Genomic DNA, 15,281 nt, shown 5'->3' with positions numbered 1-15,281 from the left:
CACATGTTCTATCACTGGACCTTGGGGAGAAGAGCTCAGGACAAGGGGCAATGGGTACAAGTTTGAGCATGGGAGGTTCCACATAAATGTAAGGAAAAACGTTTTCACTGTGAAGGTGACAGAGCACTGGCACAGGCTGCCCAGGGAGTTTGTGGAGTCTCCTTCTCTGGAGACATTTAAAACCCACCTGGACATGTTTCTGTGTGATCTGCTGTAGGTGACCCTGCTCTGGGAGAGGGGTTGGACTCCATGACCTTTTGCGGTCCCTTCCTCTGTGATTCTGTGATTGATTCTGTGGCTCAGCACCTTCCTCCCCTTTTGCCCTCCTCAGGAAGCTGTAGAGAGCACAAAGGTTGCCCCCTCAGCCTCCTGTTCTCCAGACTAAATAAACCCAAAGTCCTTAGCTGATCCTCGTGGGACATTTTGCATTAAATAGTTGCTACCTACCTATCCTACAGATCCATTTGTCTTAGGGCTTTTCTAATTTAAATACAGGAACTGTGTTGGTACTCTAACATTCTCCTACTATTCCTACAGTAATCCAAAAATCATTATAGCCAGATCTCAGTGGGCCAGAGTTGAGAGGCCTTTATTATGTCTTTTGGGTAATGAAAGATTCTAAGAGATGGAAGAAGGCAGAAGAAAACTATCTTGGACAGGGTAAGCATGATGCTGCTTGATAAGAAAGGTTGGGGAGCTGTAAGCAAGTCACCAGTCAGTTATAAGTGATGTAGGGAGCAGGAAAAGTGCAAAAGATGTAGCATGAGGGTCATAGTGCTGAGAGAGGAATGAATGATAAGTTTTTAAGAGGTGATGGGTAGTAGAAAGGGGATGTGGAGAAGGTAAGCAATGTTAAAATTTGAGTGGGTGAGAAGAAGCTGGGTAAAGTGAGCTGAAGGTTGGAGAACCACAGAAGAGTGTGTGCAGGTAAGGATCTGACATGAAAGAAAAGCTGAGATGCTAGAAAATATGGTGCTGGAACAGTGGATTTTCGGAAGCCACCAAGAGTGGAAACTGAGCTAGGGATGTTTCCAGTAATAGGATAAGGTTAATAGCTGGAGTGATTACTAACAACATAATCCTGGAGACTGGAAAGAGGCAGTAAAATAAGAATAGCTTCTAACCTCTAGCTCTCTCCTTGCCACCTCTTTCCAGGATAAAAATGTGCACCTAGAAGGACAAAAAGGGATTAGGAGAGGTGTGTCACTGAGAGACACATTTGAGACAGGTTAAACTTGAGATAGGGTCAACTTGAGGTAGTTTAAACTTGAGGTAGGAAATGGGAGACAGAAGATCTTCTAGAGGAGAAACTAGGCATCTAAAAGAGCATGAAGGATATTCCCTTAGGATATGAAGGCAGTACAAGGGACTGTGTTGCCTGTGCTGGTGTTAGAAATGGTATTTTTTGGGGCTGGAGGATTCAGGAGAATAGAAGGGAAGAAGAGGTAGGGGATGCTTGTGGAGGGGATACTTCCATGAGGAGGGAGTAGTCAGTCTGAAGGAGGATGATGAGCACGAGCAAGGCAACCATGTAAGACTGCTGGGGGTATCACTAGGGAAGTTTTTCTGGGGTTATTCATATGGATGAAGTTATGCAGCCTCTGGTTACAGCTCCTCTGTTAGCTTTTCACCGTAATACCCAGGATGACGACCCTCATAGTTCACTGTCTTCTCAGCTGAATCATACATGGGGACATTAATGGCAGGAAGCTCATCTTTCCACTTGCACCTAAGCCACTTGAGGAGGTAAAAGGGTGATTTGTGCTTCAGCCGGGCCATCAGTGTTTGCAAAAGGCCATTTTTCTGAGTGATGGGAACTAGAGGGGGACTCCTGTGCAAACTGACACTGGGACTCCTGCTGCTAACAAGCCTCCACACAGAAGAGCCCACCTATCACCTGGTTGTGAACACAAGGAAATGGGAAAACATGCGTGGCAGTGGGCAGGTTAAAATATGTGACTCCCTGTGGTTTTCTCCCACATCCATGGCTCCCACCACCTTCTCAATGCCATCATCAGTCCTCAGCTACCACCCACAGCCACATTCTAGGGGCTTCCCAGCACCTCCACCCCACCGGCCTGAAGCCATACTGCAGGGGTCCTAGTGGAGGCTCAGGCAGCATCCAGGGGTTGCCCCTGGTTGTGTGAAATTGTGTTGGTTGCAAAGTTGTGCCGAGATGGCCATAGGCTCTGTCATGTCTCTGCTCTGCCACAGCAAACATCCCCCCCCCTCACAGGCATTTTATTATGAGGGAGTGAGAGTCACATATAGAAACAAAAGATATATATTATGTTCTACTTAGAGACAAAGCAGCCCCTAGAAAACACCCTGGAGTCCCAGTGGCTAAGAAGGTGAGTGTTTCACACATGAACAGTCATTTCCAAGAGGAAGAACACATTTTCAAGCCCCAAGGAAGCACAAGGAGGGGACACAGGACAGCACTGAGCCATGGAGTGAGGACCATCAGCCGGGGAAGGAGCCTGGCTCCACAGCAGCAGGGAGAATGCTGCACAAAAGTTGCCCTCTGGGTCAACATGGCCTCTCACACCCACACCACCATGGTGCCCTGGACCCCAAAGCCCCTTGCAGGGTGAGGCCCTCTTCCCTCCCCTCATGGGAGGCAGGCTCTAAGGCTTCACCACAGCCTCTTCATTCTGCCTGTCCTCCAGCCTCCAAGGGAAGTCCACATAGTGCAATGCCCCACTGACAGGGCTGCGTTTGGCTGGATCCAGGGCCAGCAGGTTCCTCAGCATCAGGGCAGCCTCAGCTGTCAGGCGTTTCCAGTGGCGGGGCAGGTCCTTCTCCAAGCCAGTCTCCTGCCACAGCATAAAGTCCTCAAAAAAAGGGTCATCCGGCAGGCTCTGCTCCCAGGGGAAGTAGCCAGTCAGCAGGCAGAAAAGAAGCACACCAAAGGCCCAGGCGTCCATGCTGGCATCGATAGGCACCCCTTGGGCATCGGCGGTGTTGCTCAGCTCTGGGGCAGTGTAAGGGATTACCCCAGCCACCAGCTTAAGCTTGGTACCTTTGGGCCGTGTGAGCCCAAAGTCAGTCAGCTTGATGAGCCGGCACTCGGGATCGAAAAGCAGCACGTTCTCAGGCTTCACGTCACGGTACACCAGCCCTCGGCTGTGGATGAACTCCAGCGCGCTCACCAGCTGCTTGGCACACTGCTTGGCGGCCGCCTCGGGGATCCCGTCCTGCACAGGGAGGGAGACAGTGATATGGCACCAGCAGGATGCCTTGGCAGCCCTGGCAGATGGGCTCACCTGCATACTCTGCCCCGGGGAAAAAGACCCTTGTGTTTCTGGTCTTGCAAGGCTGAAGCTGCTTCGGCACTGTAGTCCCCAGAGAGACCCACAGCCCACTGACTTCACCTCCTCCCTTCCTCCCTTTCGCTCCCTCCCTCCTTCTGACCCAGCCAGCCTGCCCAAGGGCCAAACACTACAGTCCCAGTCCCCATGGCTTTGCAGCATCACTCACCCGGGGCTTGATAATAGAGATGAGGTCTTTGTGCAGTGCTGCTTCATAGAGGAAGCCATAGTACTGGCTGGACTCGATGGCAATTCCAAACATGCTGATGATGGCAGGGTGGGTGGCGAGGGAGAGTGCCACACAATACTCATACAGGAAGGTGTGCAGCTTGGTACTGGCTTTGGGTAGCAGCTTGAGAGCCATAGGAGTCCCTGGGGAAGGGGAGACTGGGTTAGACCCCTCTGAAAGTCACCACAGCGAGGCCAGGCAGAGCAAGAGCAGAGCCAGCCATGACTGCAGACACTCGTAGACATAGGGAGGTCTCCAGCCTGAAGTTTGTGTGAACACATCCTGTGGACACCAGATCTGGGAGCAGGAACTGCCCCTGGTGGGAGTTTTGAGCCAGTCGGTGAGTGCACAGGAGCACTGGGCAGAGCAAGGGAAATTCAGGCTATGTGGGCTCATCAGTTTGAGCTGAGACTTCTGGGGAAGAGTAGTGTCATGGGCCTGTGGGCACACAGAGGCCTTAATGGCCTTTGCCAACCATGCCCAGGACCTCCACTCACACCCTTTGTCCACGGACCTAAGGGAAACATCTGAACCTAGGCTTGGGGCTTCCCTTCCTGCCCAAGCAGTGTAGTGGGAGTGCTGGTTTCCAGTGATCCATGCTGGTGCCTAGCCATGAACCCTATTGATCCTGACTTGTGGATTGACCTTGGACCTGCCTCATCACTAGAACCTTGCCTGATGTTATGGCCTGTCGGGATGGTCCCTGGATGGGGAGATCCCTGTCCTGCCTGTCTCTCTGAGGCCCCTCCACTCATATGTGGTGCCCAGCCCCACAGAGCCACCAGCCCACCCAGCACCCTGGTGATGGAGAGGAGGCAAGGCACAGTAGCTCATAGGGTGCAGTCAGCTCCTTACCTCTCTGCCTGTGGGTCACTAGCATCACATGTCCATATTTGCCCCTTCCCAGCTCCCGAATAACCTCATAGTGCTCGGCCACCTCAGTGCGCACCAGGCTCTGAGCTGTGATTTCCAGGAGCTCTTCCAGGACAGTGGGTGCCACTGACACAGGTGCAGCTGAGCTCTTGGCCATTGCTGAGTGCTGCAGAAACACCATAGCCTGAGTCAGCAACACCTCAACATGCACAGAGAGAGGAAAGCAGACTGGACACACCACACAAAGCATGCCATAGGAGGGGATACTTCTGCCACTTGGAGCCTGAGCACCCTAACAGTTGTGTTAGATTTGAGCTTGGGATTTTATACAGCACACCTCTGGGCAAAGCTCTTCATCATATAAATAGTCTCTGTATTGGAGGGAACCTTCTTCAGCCCTCTAAGCACTTCTGTTTAGAAAAAAACCTCCAGAGAGGTGCTTGACGCTCTAATTGTACTTCCTGGGGCCTCTCATTCAAAAGACCTAGATCACCTTTCTGTGTCAACTGTACTGAAGTTTGGCCTTCCAGGTCTCGAGCTGGCTGTTTCAGACCCATTTCAGAGAAATGTTTTTTTCAGTCTTCCCAGCCAGCCACAAGGCAGCCTTTGAAGAACTCTCCCTCTGACTACCTCCCTGTTCCTGAAAGCCCCTCCTGGCACACAGAACCAGGGTCACAGTATGGTTAAGCTCAGAAGGTACCTTTAGAGATCATATAGTGCAGCCTCCTGCTCAGAGAAAGGTAAACTAAACAAAAAGTTGCTCAATGTTTCATGATCTTTCTGGTAAAAAGTTTTTTTTTTCTTTATGCTTAAATAGAAAGCCTGTGTTTCAGGCCTACTGCCTCTTGCTTTAAGAACATTCTGTGTCTTTTTTACAGGTATTTATACACACTGATAAGATGATCCTCTTAAGCCTTCACCTCTTGAAACTAAAGAAGCCCCAGAACTCTTAACCTCTCCTCATACGAGAGAGGCTCCAATGTCTTTCAATCTTCAGAGCCGGGATTTGTTCCAGTATGTCCACATCTTTTTGAGGAGCCCAGACCTGGACCCACTACTCCTGGTGTGGCCTCACTAACCCTAAATAGAGAGGAAAGATCCCCTCCCTCCACCTGCTGGTAGCACATTGCCTCACACAGCCCAGGGTGCAACCCAAGAGCCTGAGAGTAGTAGCATTCTTGTACGTGTCCTCTACAGTGTCCAGTGAGAAAGAACTCAAGTGTAAAACCCCTGCAGCTACAAACTCAGTAGCTCTTCCCATGAAATATTCTGCCTTGTGTAACACATTCTGTGGGAGGGAATAGGACCTCATGTTGCTAAAAAGGAAGATGGCATCCTGGCAATTTGAATGTCAATGGAAAGAATTAAGCCTTTTCCTTTAGTTTTTACATTGGTCGATCTCTGCTTATCACAGTTCCTTCAACTTTCAACCACTTCTGCTGCTAAGTCTGGTCATAATAATCTAGTAATTTAGCAACAGAATTTTCTAAACCTAGGAAAACTACTAAAACATCTGGGTTTGTATAGAAGACTAGTACTACTTGTGGGAGAGTCCTCCTTATTTTCCCTTCCTTTCTCTCCTAGACTGCACTACTAAATCTTACCCAATTCAGAAGTACTAAGTACTTGGCCCTACTTTTCTACACAGGCTTTGGCTGTGTGAGAGCCGACAGCAAACTTACTACAGTCAGTAGGGAGTTTAACAACGAGCAAGTGTGAGGAGGGGAGGGAATGAATGGTAGGCTAGGGAGAAACTCACAGGGAAAGGCAGTTTGGAAACTATTTTAAAGATGTTGCTTTGATGTCCTCCTCTGTGCTGCCCAGTCAACACAGCTTGTGACATTCCACACAGCAAGGGCACCACGAAATGCAATGAACGTAAACAGAACCACTCTGGCACCAGTATTTTCAAACTGGTGTTAAAACAAAGAGCTTTTAAAGGGTCCTAGCTAGGCATATAGAAAAAAAAAACTTAAAATGTACTGGATCTTTGAAAGACCAGGACCTCCCCTTAATACTAGATAGGCTTAAGCCACTCTAAATAGGGAGTGGAACAACAGGAGAGATGTCAGCTTGTCTTGTGCAGAACACATTAGATTTGTATTTGTGAAAAAAATATCAAAACATCTCTTTAGTGAGACAGTGTTTCTCCTATACCAAATTCATGGTCATATTTCTTGTTAGCAAATTAGAATCACAGAAATCATAGAATTTTCAGGGTTGAAAGGGTACTTTAAGATCATCTAGTTCCAACCTCCCTGCCTTGGGCAGGGACACCTCCCACTAGATCAGGTTGCTCAGAGCCCCATCCAGCCTGGCCTTAAAAACTTCCAGGGATGGAGTTTCCATCACCTCTCTGGGCAACCTGTTCCAATGTCTCACCACCCTCATGGTGAAGAACTTCCTCCTAACTTCCAGTCTAAATCTATGCCCCTCTAGTTTGAATCCATTGCCCCAAGTTCTATCACTACCTGACATCCTGAAAATTCCCTCACCAGCATTCTTGTAGGCCCCCTTCAGATACTGGAAGGCTACAATAAGATCTCCTTGGAGCCTCGTCCTCCACCCCTTCTGGGTGTTGCCTCCCTTATTTCTACCTGAATACTTTTGCACAGCCTTTAATAAAGCACATTTTGCTCAAATTGACTTAGTATATCAAGTAATTCAGGTTGCTTGGTGGTACTGTTTACTGCTTTCATTTCTTCTGGGGGCTGTGTAAGGACCCTTCCTGAAGGGGTTTCCTATGAACCTCTCTCTATAGCAGTGGTGGGAGTCCAGGGGTGTTCTCAGCCTGGTTTGTACAGCACCTGCCAAAAGCCTCCCATTCACTGATCATTCCCTGAAAGTTATCTGCACAAATTTGTCCTGGCCCTGGTCAAAATCAGTAAGCCATTTTTAATGGGCTAAAATATAAGTCCTGCGTATTAGAAATGACTGTATTTTATTGGTGTTCTCTACCTAAACAATTATTTTTGTTAAATCCTGACTCTGCTATAATACTTCTACCTGTGTCGATTTATCTAGAAGAATCATCCAGAAAATTTTGCAAATGACACAAAATGGGTTCGAGTAGATAACCCATTGATATAACTAGCACATGTACGTACACACATGCAGAAGTGTTCCAGACAACCAGAAGTCAGGAGTTTAGGCTGGCATTGAGCAACAGAAAAAAATTATGAAATATCTTATTAATCAGACACATCTAAGTTCATCATGCTGCTTTTTAGATAAAATTGGCACTGTGTAAACCCAGATGTGGTACAGCCCCACTTCCTCTGCAGGCTTTAGTATGTAAGATGATACAGAGCTGCACTAGGAAAAGTCTGCAAACAGATACAAATCTAAGAGAGGAATGGTACAATGTTTACTGATTTTGCAGACTGCACATTTGCATTCATGCGGCTGAAGAGAATGCCCAATAAGTATCAGATACAGGAAACATTAGCAGTGAGAGGTAAACTAGCATTTTCCAGATGCTAAATTAAGAAAATAAGCTTCACTGAAAACAAACAAAAAAAATCAATACATCCATTCAGCTTTACATAGACTAAGACAGGTTGTAAAAAAAGAAGAGATCTGTTCTGAGATGATGTGCTTTTTACAGTGAACTCTAGTTTCTGCAAAGCTTTCTACATACAGATGCCCTGAGACAGTCTGAAATTTCATCTCTGAAAATCAGCTGAGTTAGGAAAGCTGTATTTCTGAGAAGCTGGCCACCTGCTAATGACTTTTGAGCTGGAACTGAGAATACCATGCCGCAGTGGATTTTGTATTTTTATTAGAAATTTATTCCTTCCATTTGCTCTCCTTTGCATTCTTCATCGACTTTTATCTTTCTTTTTTTTCTTTTCTTTCTTTTTTTTCTTTTTTTTCTTTTTTTTTTTTTTTTTTTTTTTTTTTTTTTTAAATGTTAAAAATATCCTGATGTGAAATCCTGGTTTCTCTAGGGCAAAATTCCTTAGTTCCTCTTGAGGCCAGCTGATGGATGGGTCAACTGAACTAGCTATTGGATGTTTTCTGTCTTTTCAATGGTATCGGTGAGACCACAGTTCAGCAAGCCAGTGCTGGTGTCCACAGTCTGATAGAAAAAGAACCTGAGAAGAACCAACCATGAGAATGACAACAGGGCTGACAAGTACAGGAGAAACTTTCAGAGATGCAGACTTTTTAGCTTATCAGAGAGTGAAGAAATGACCCTGTCATCTGTTTGTACCTTTGTGGGTACTAGAATTTCACTGAAGAGAGATTTCCCAATTAAGTAAACGCATTCTAATAAAACCAATACGAATAGCTAAAGGTGAAATGAGGTATTTTCAGATCTCATTTGTGGTGCAGATTTTGTGAAGAAGGATATTTGCTCACAAAAATATCATCAATAAATATGGCAGAATACCCTTCTGTCTCTGGAACCGTGAAGTCAAGAAAGACACTTTTTTCCCCCCTCTGGTGCAAACCATGTTTAATACAGGCAAGGAGTCAGAACAGATTGTCACAGTGTTCGTTTCTGGCCTTGTTGCTGATAAGATTTATGAGCTTCTCTCTGAAACTGGTTAGCAGGCTAGTGTTTAATGTCACTGGGGAGAACCACACGCCTGTGCCCTTAGCAGAACTGTGTACAGTTCTTCATGTGCAGAAACACCTTGTAGCCTCCCCGAGGACAACCCCTATGCCTCTCCCCAGCAAGCAGTACACCACAATCTCTGAGCAGCAACCTCCTCCGACACAAATCAGCAGTAATCACGCAGGGACCAAGCCAGATCACACCCTCCTCCCAACCAGCCAGCTGTACCACGGCACCATCCCACTGGACACAACCAAACACGAAACTGTTTTCTGGGACAGAGCCACCTAAGAAGCCCACCATGAGCCAGAGGTGGGGAATGGATACACTCCACCTTGTGCCTCTACGCTATGCTGGACTCTCTAAGCCAGTTTGTGAGGAGTGGGTCCCCTTTTTACGGTCCTTGCTGATCTCCTTCATCCTCCCACAGCTGGCACTTCTCTTCCCGCACTCCCTCCCTGTCCGGATCAAGCTTCTCACCTTCTCCAGCAGTGCAGCACTGATGGCCGTGGGCTGCCTCCCTTCCCTTCCTGCAGCCTCCGGGCTGGGTTCAGCCTGCGCTGAGCAGCCAGGGGGGGCTGCCAGGCATTACAGGGATAGGCGTGACGCTCCGCCCCTTCCCCATGCCTCTGGTCCTTGGGGCACACTGCCTCCTGCTGAAGGTGACCTCTGGGAAGGAAAAAAGAGAGGAAATGGGGGGGATGAGGGGAGATATCCATCTGCCTTGTTTATAGAGGGGGAAGTGTTTCAGGGATGGGAGTGGGATTGTAGTGTCTGCTTTAGCCATACCATCGTAAGCCCCAGAGAGCTTTTGGCAGACCCACCCTTTTCAGCCCTTCCTTCCAGCTTGGGTTCTCATGGCAGCTGAGGGAACAAAGCAGCTTCCTGGGATGGCGCAGGGTCCTTGATCCAGGACTGTGCCAAGTAAGAGTACAGTCACGGTGGAAGGGCTCAGAATGACCATGGGCTGCCAGTGCTTGCTTTTTGGCCACCAAATAGCTGAAGACGTGCCAGCCAGTGAACACTGGAGACCAAGCACAAACCATGACTGCTTCAAAGGTCCCTTCATGGGGCCCAGTGGGTCAGGCTCCTAACGCACACCAGAACTATTACAGAGAAGGTGACATCACTAATAGTAACTACACTGACTTGCAGGTGTTTCACTTGTTTGTGCTACCTCCAGCTAGATTATATTCCGGCATCAGAGCCCTCTTCCTTCCACTTGAATGTGGAGAGGAAAACAACCCCTGAGAAGGCTGACACCGTGTAGGTCCTAGATCTGGGCTCTGAAGCACAGGGGGCTGTTCACAAGGAGATGAGTTAGCTTGTATATTGGAACCAGTGATATGTGCAGCAGTGACAATGCCTCCTTTTTGCCAGTATCTGTACTGATAGTTGCCACTATCTGCATCTGATAAGCCTTTGTGAGCCCTCTGAGGGCACGGTATGGTGAGGAAAACTGAGAGGACAGAGGTAAATGGCACTGTAACAGAGGACAGCAGAACACCTCCCATCACCACAAATACTTTGGGTCTTCGGTACAGAACTGAACTGTAATGTCTGCTCTCCTGAAGTATGGGAATTACACCAAGGAATTGTCACTTAGTACTTTGCCCCACATAGGAACGTTAAGGCAAGAGGCACTGGACTGCCACCACAGATGCACAGCAAATGCATTGGGGATGGCCTATGATACCTCTGATGCTTTATGAAAATGCATTCTTTTCCTCCTCTGATTTATTGTTGTGTTTAGCATAAAAAATATCCTGCCCATTGCAATTCTGGCTCAGAGTTGCCAGCACACAGGAAAATAAAGGAACATGAACATGCCCAATAGCCAGATGTGGCAGCAGGTGTCTTAAAGACATCGCAGTGAAAACTGTACGTGGAACAGCTGGGATAGAGCAGCTGCAGTGAAGGGAACTAGTCAAGAATGACTCTCCCACACCTCCTTAGTCCTTCCTTCTCTTCTCTTATCCCCCTTTCTTGGCATACACACAACAGCCCATTTCACTCCCATCAGAGCAGCAGCAGTTCTTCAGGTACACACAGCTCTGAAGGATCTGGTTTGAATTCCTGTTAGTGAGTGCTCAGATTCAGACAATATTAGATATATGGTTGAAACTGAGAAATCTACAGGGCTCCAGCAACTACCTAAAGAGCCATTGAGGGGACTGACTGCTCCAACACACCACTAGCAGCACTATTTCTCAGCTGTTGTCCTTAGTGTGAACCCTTTTCTCTACAATATCCCTGGATAATGACATTGGTGGCTGCCAGAGAAGGTGAGCTGGGTGAAGATGTTTGTACATGGCTCTTTAGTTTCTATTCCATACTACTGAAGGCACCAACAGCATCTAGGGCAATGGAAGATTTGATGCCCATTTGGACCCAAGAGAGTGCTCTTTTGAATCAAATTGTATGGACCGTAAGGAGACTAATCAGTGAGGATATGTGTAAGAGAAAGCTGCTGAAATAGGGCCATTGAACCCAATGGCACTGCTCTTTTAATGTTGTAGCATATGGCAATACTCAGGTTATCTATATATATTCAAACTGACCATAAACAGCTTTTCAGAGTAGCCATGATCCCTTCATTTCCAGCACTCAGTTTCACTCAGCCCTTTTTAGAACCAGCCTTGTGCCTCATTCTGGAGTGGGAATAGCTCTTTGACTTTCTCCAATGCTTTCCTATTTCTCTTATTAATAATTCTGTGAGCTGCCAACATTTTCCTCCCCTCCAGCCTCCGTAAGCAGGCAAGGCAAGCCAATCTTCAGGGTGTTACGGCTGCCTCCTGGATGGAAAGCTGGGGCCCTGAGCTCTCCTAAGCATAATCAGGGTACTCAGAGGAGTCCACCAGCTGCACAGACCATTTGTGCTCTGAAGTCATTCAGCGCTACCCCATCACTGAGGAATCTGCTGGCCGCCTTCCTGACAGTACCATACAATGTCCCACCTCGCCTGCCAGCTAACACAACACCCTCATGCTGACCCCAGGCCCTGCTCCCCAGGAGTGCTGTTCAGCCACACTCCCCAGCTTCCGCCAAGCCCCCCTTACACCTGAGACCTCTGGTCACTGACTCACGGCCATATCTGCTTCAAAATACCCTGCCCAGTCTCACTTCAGCATCCTCTCTTCACATTGCTGGGCGTGTTATGTGCAGAGTGGCTGCAAGAGGCAGCGCTGATACATTGGTATCAATAAGCACTGGTCCCAATGACTTGGAGCAATACTGGGATGGTGGCCTTCCACCCCAGCATAGGGACAGGGACACACAATACCTATATTTTTAAGCTTTTCTGTTGTGATCTCTCCCAGCCTGTCATCCAGAGCCTAAAACAACAGACAATATCCAGTACCCAGAATGCACATCAGCCTTCTCCCTGAAGCCCAATGACTTAATTGTAAGCATAGATACACCTGAGACCTTTGGGTGGTAGCTCATCTTGCAGCACCCACCCTATCCTGGTGAGATGGTGCCATAACAGCAGGCTTTGCTGGCTGGGGATATACATGGCTTGGAGGCAGGTTGGAAGGGTTGTGGTGGGGCTTTGCAGGGTAAAAGGCTGGACTTGCAAGGGAAGAGTAGGATTTGGATGGTGAGGAAGGGAGAACATGTTTTTCTGGGAAAGCTTTCTTCTGTCAAGGAAGAGAGAGGGGCCAACTGCTCCTAAGTGACAGGGAGCCAGGAGAAAAGGGAGGTAACAGGTGGGGTTTGTCCCACAGTGTCCCACATCATGGGAGCAGGGCAGGGCCAAGGTTGGGAGCTGGATTCACCAGAGTCCAGACCATCAGGGAGTGATAAGGCAGGTTGAAAGCTGTCTTGGGTTAGTGAGGGGGTGTTTTGGAAGCAGGAAAAGGAGGAGAGGGGGACAAGGGTGGCTCCTGTGAGAAGTTTCTGCAAGCTCCACTGGCTCAAATCCTGGCCCTGCCTCTGCCCAAGGTTGAGCAGATATGGGAAGCTGGGTACATCTCTGCAAATAACGTATTCAAGAAAGGCAAAACATCACTGGAAAAAATAAAATTTAAAAAAAAGACCTGCAGAGGCGAGGAGGAGGTGATGAGAGCAATGCCAGAGCAGAGATACCAAGGTGAGTGAGGAAGGAGTGGGAGGAGGTGCCCGAGCAGAGATTTCCGCCACGATCTGTGATGTAGATGGCAGCTGCCCCCCTGCAGTTCATGGAAGAGCATAGTGGAGCAGCCCCTATGCAGCTCATGGAGGGCCATAGTGGGGCAGATGTGGATCTGCAGCCACGTAGGACCCTGTGGCAGAGGAGGTGACTGCTCCCGCAGCAGCCGTGACTCTGTGTGCAGCCCAGGCGGGAGCAGTCTGTGCCTGAGGGACTGCACCTGTGGGAGGGACTCGTGTCCCAGGGGTTCCTGAAGGACTCTCCCGGGAGAGGGACCCCGCGTTGGAGCAGGGGAAGAACGTGAGGAGTCCTCCCCCTGAGGAGGAAGGAGCGGCAGAAACACCGTGTGGGGAACTGACCCTAAACCCCCCCTGCCCCTCCCCTGTGCTCTGAGGGGGAGGCAGCAGGGAAGGGATCCGTTCTGGGAAGAAGGGAGGGGTGGGGGGGAAGGTAATAAGATGTGGTCGTGTTTTCTCTTTCTCCTGATAAATTAATTTTTTTTCTTTTATGCTGAGTCTGTCTGGTTTTGCCCTTGCATGTAGCTGTGGAGTGAAAACCTCCCTGTTGTCTCAATTTAAGAGCTTTTAGGTGGATTTTCTCCTCCCTCTCCCTCAGAGGGGAGTGCAGGGTGAGTCAGCAGAGGCCTGGTTGATACCAGCTGGGCCTAAACTGCACCAGAGCCCCTTCTGAGAAGTGGATCTGTAGGTCAGAGTCACTTCCAGTGGTGGTAGCCACTGTCAGACACCGTCTGGTGATTGCCAGACAGGTCTGAGGCCAAGCCAGGAAGTCAGTTCTTAGTGTCAGAGTCCAGACAGTTTCTATGTCCAGGAAGAGCCACGAAGGAGGTGGAGACAGACCAGGGACTAAAGACCCAGAGCTCAGCTGAAATGGGGCTCCTGGTCCCATGGGAAATGGGATGCCTCTAGCAATGGGCTGGAAGGCAAAGGATGACCCCACTTCCCAAGGAAGGCTGATCCCTCCTCTGCTCCTCACCTCATTTCTACAGCCTTATCTGCATGGGGTAGTCAGCCAGTGCTCTGCAAACCATGTTCCACCATCCATCTCCCAGGACAGCTGCTGCTGGGACATTGCCCCCAGTGTAGGTGTCTCACTGAACATGGGCTTCACCTGGGTCCATCCACAAAACTGGGAGAGAAATGCACCCCCACTGGGGTGTCAGAAGAAGCACTTGTTTTCTGATAGGTCTGGATGGCCAGGGGTCTGGAAGAGCTTGTGGGTCCACATTTGGGGCACACGTGTTAGGTGGGCTCTGGTGCTGGCTTGGACATTGTACCATCACGTTGTAAGGAGGCCCCTCTTGAGGCCAGTTCATGGTTCCCAGCATCCACCCCAGGGCTGCTTCAGCCAAGGTGTTTCCTGGAAAAAACATCTTGTCCAGTTTTCTCTGAAAGATATCCAGTGACATGAGCTCTGTTCTGCCAGCAACACAGCCACCTTCTATGAAAAAAAGGTTACAGAGAAGAGAAGCTGTAATAGGTATAGTAAATAGGCATAATAAAGCCTTGAGGGGAAAAAAATGAAAATAAATCACTGTTCACTGTCTCTTTAAAAGATCTAAGAACTAGAGGCAGGTCCAAAACAAACACAAAGCTTCCTCAAGCAGCAGGCCTTCAGCTGTGGATGCCTTGCCTCAGGAGAGCATGGGTAATAAACAATTATGTGGTTTCATGGAATAACTGGATGGAGATGCTGCAGAGGAAAAGCACAATTAAATAGAAAGAGGCAACATCTGTCTAAGACTGCTAGAGGCTAGGAGACTATCTGGGGGATTTACTACATACTTCCTTGCTCTTGTATCTTCCACAAGGAATTCGCCACTGGATGGTCTTACAGCTGGGACATAGCATTAAACAGTGTTTTATTCTAATCTTGTTCAGCTGTTCTCATTCATTCCAGTAGTGAAATACTGTGGTGGCATGATCATGCTGCAACACCCCATGGGCAAAGCTAGCAAAGCAATGAGCTCCATGGCCCGGCCCTACTCTGCAACCATTTCTCCCAAAACAACCCCATAGCTGCTGTTTAAATAGCTGGCAAGTGGCTGTCCTGGGATAGGCTGCTACTTCTGCAGCCTCTCCCTGCTATGGTGACAGGGTTCAGAGGGGCTGAGGAGGTAAGATGGGAGTGAGTTTGCCTTGTAGATGGAACAGA

At 48.6% G+C, this 15,281-nt stretch overlaps 1 protein-coding gene across 1 annotated transcript; it reads right to left on the bottom strand.

The window, feature by feature from the left end:
* Window positions 1-2,268: 2,268 nt before the first annotated feature.
* LOC103526323 (serine/threonine-protein kinase SBK2) lies at window positions 2,269-14,442 on the bottom strand. Its single transcript, XM_008491372.2, is given in 7 exon segments — window positions 2,269-3,197; window positions 3,481-3,683; window positions 4,396-4,579; window positions 9,458-9,553; window positions 9,555-9,617; window positions 9,620-9,700; window positions 14,404-14,442. Coding segments are annotated over 7 exon segments (1,236 nt in total). The 3' UTR covers window positions 2,269-2,627.
* Window positions 14,443-15,281: the final 839 nt, after the last annotated feature.

Source organism: Calypte anna, chromosome 2 (genome assembly GCF_003957555.1).
Source record: "Calypte anna isolate BGI_N300 chromosome 2, bCalAnn1_v1.p, whole genome shotgun sequence".
NCBI lineage: Eukaryota > Metazoa > Chordata > Aves > Apodiformes > Trochilidae > Calypte > Calypte anna.
Note: the sequence above shows the minus strand (reverse complement) of the source record. Positions and strands in the feature narration are given on the sequence as shown.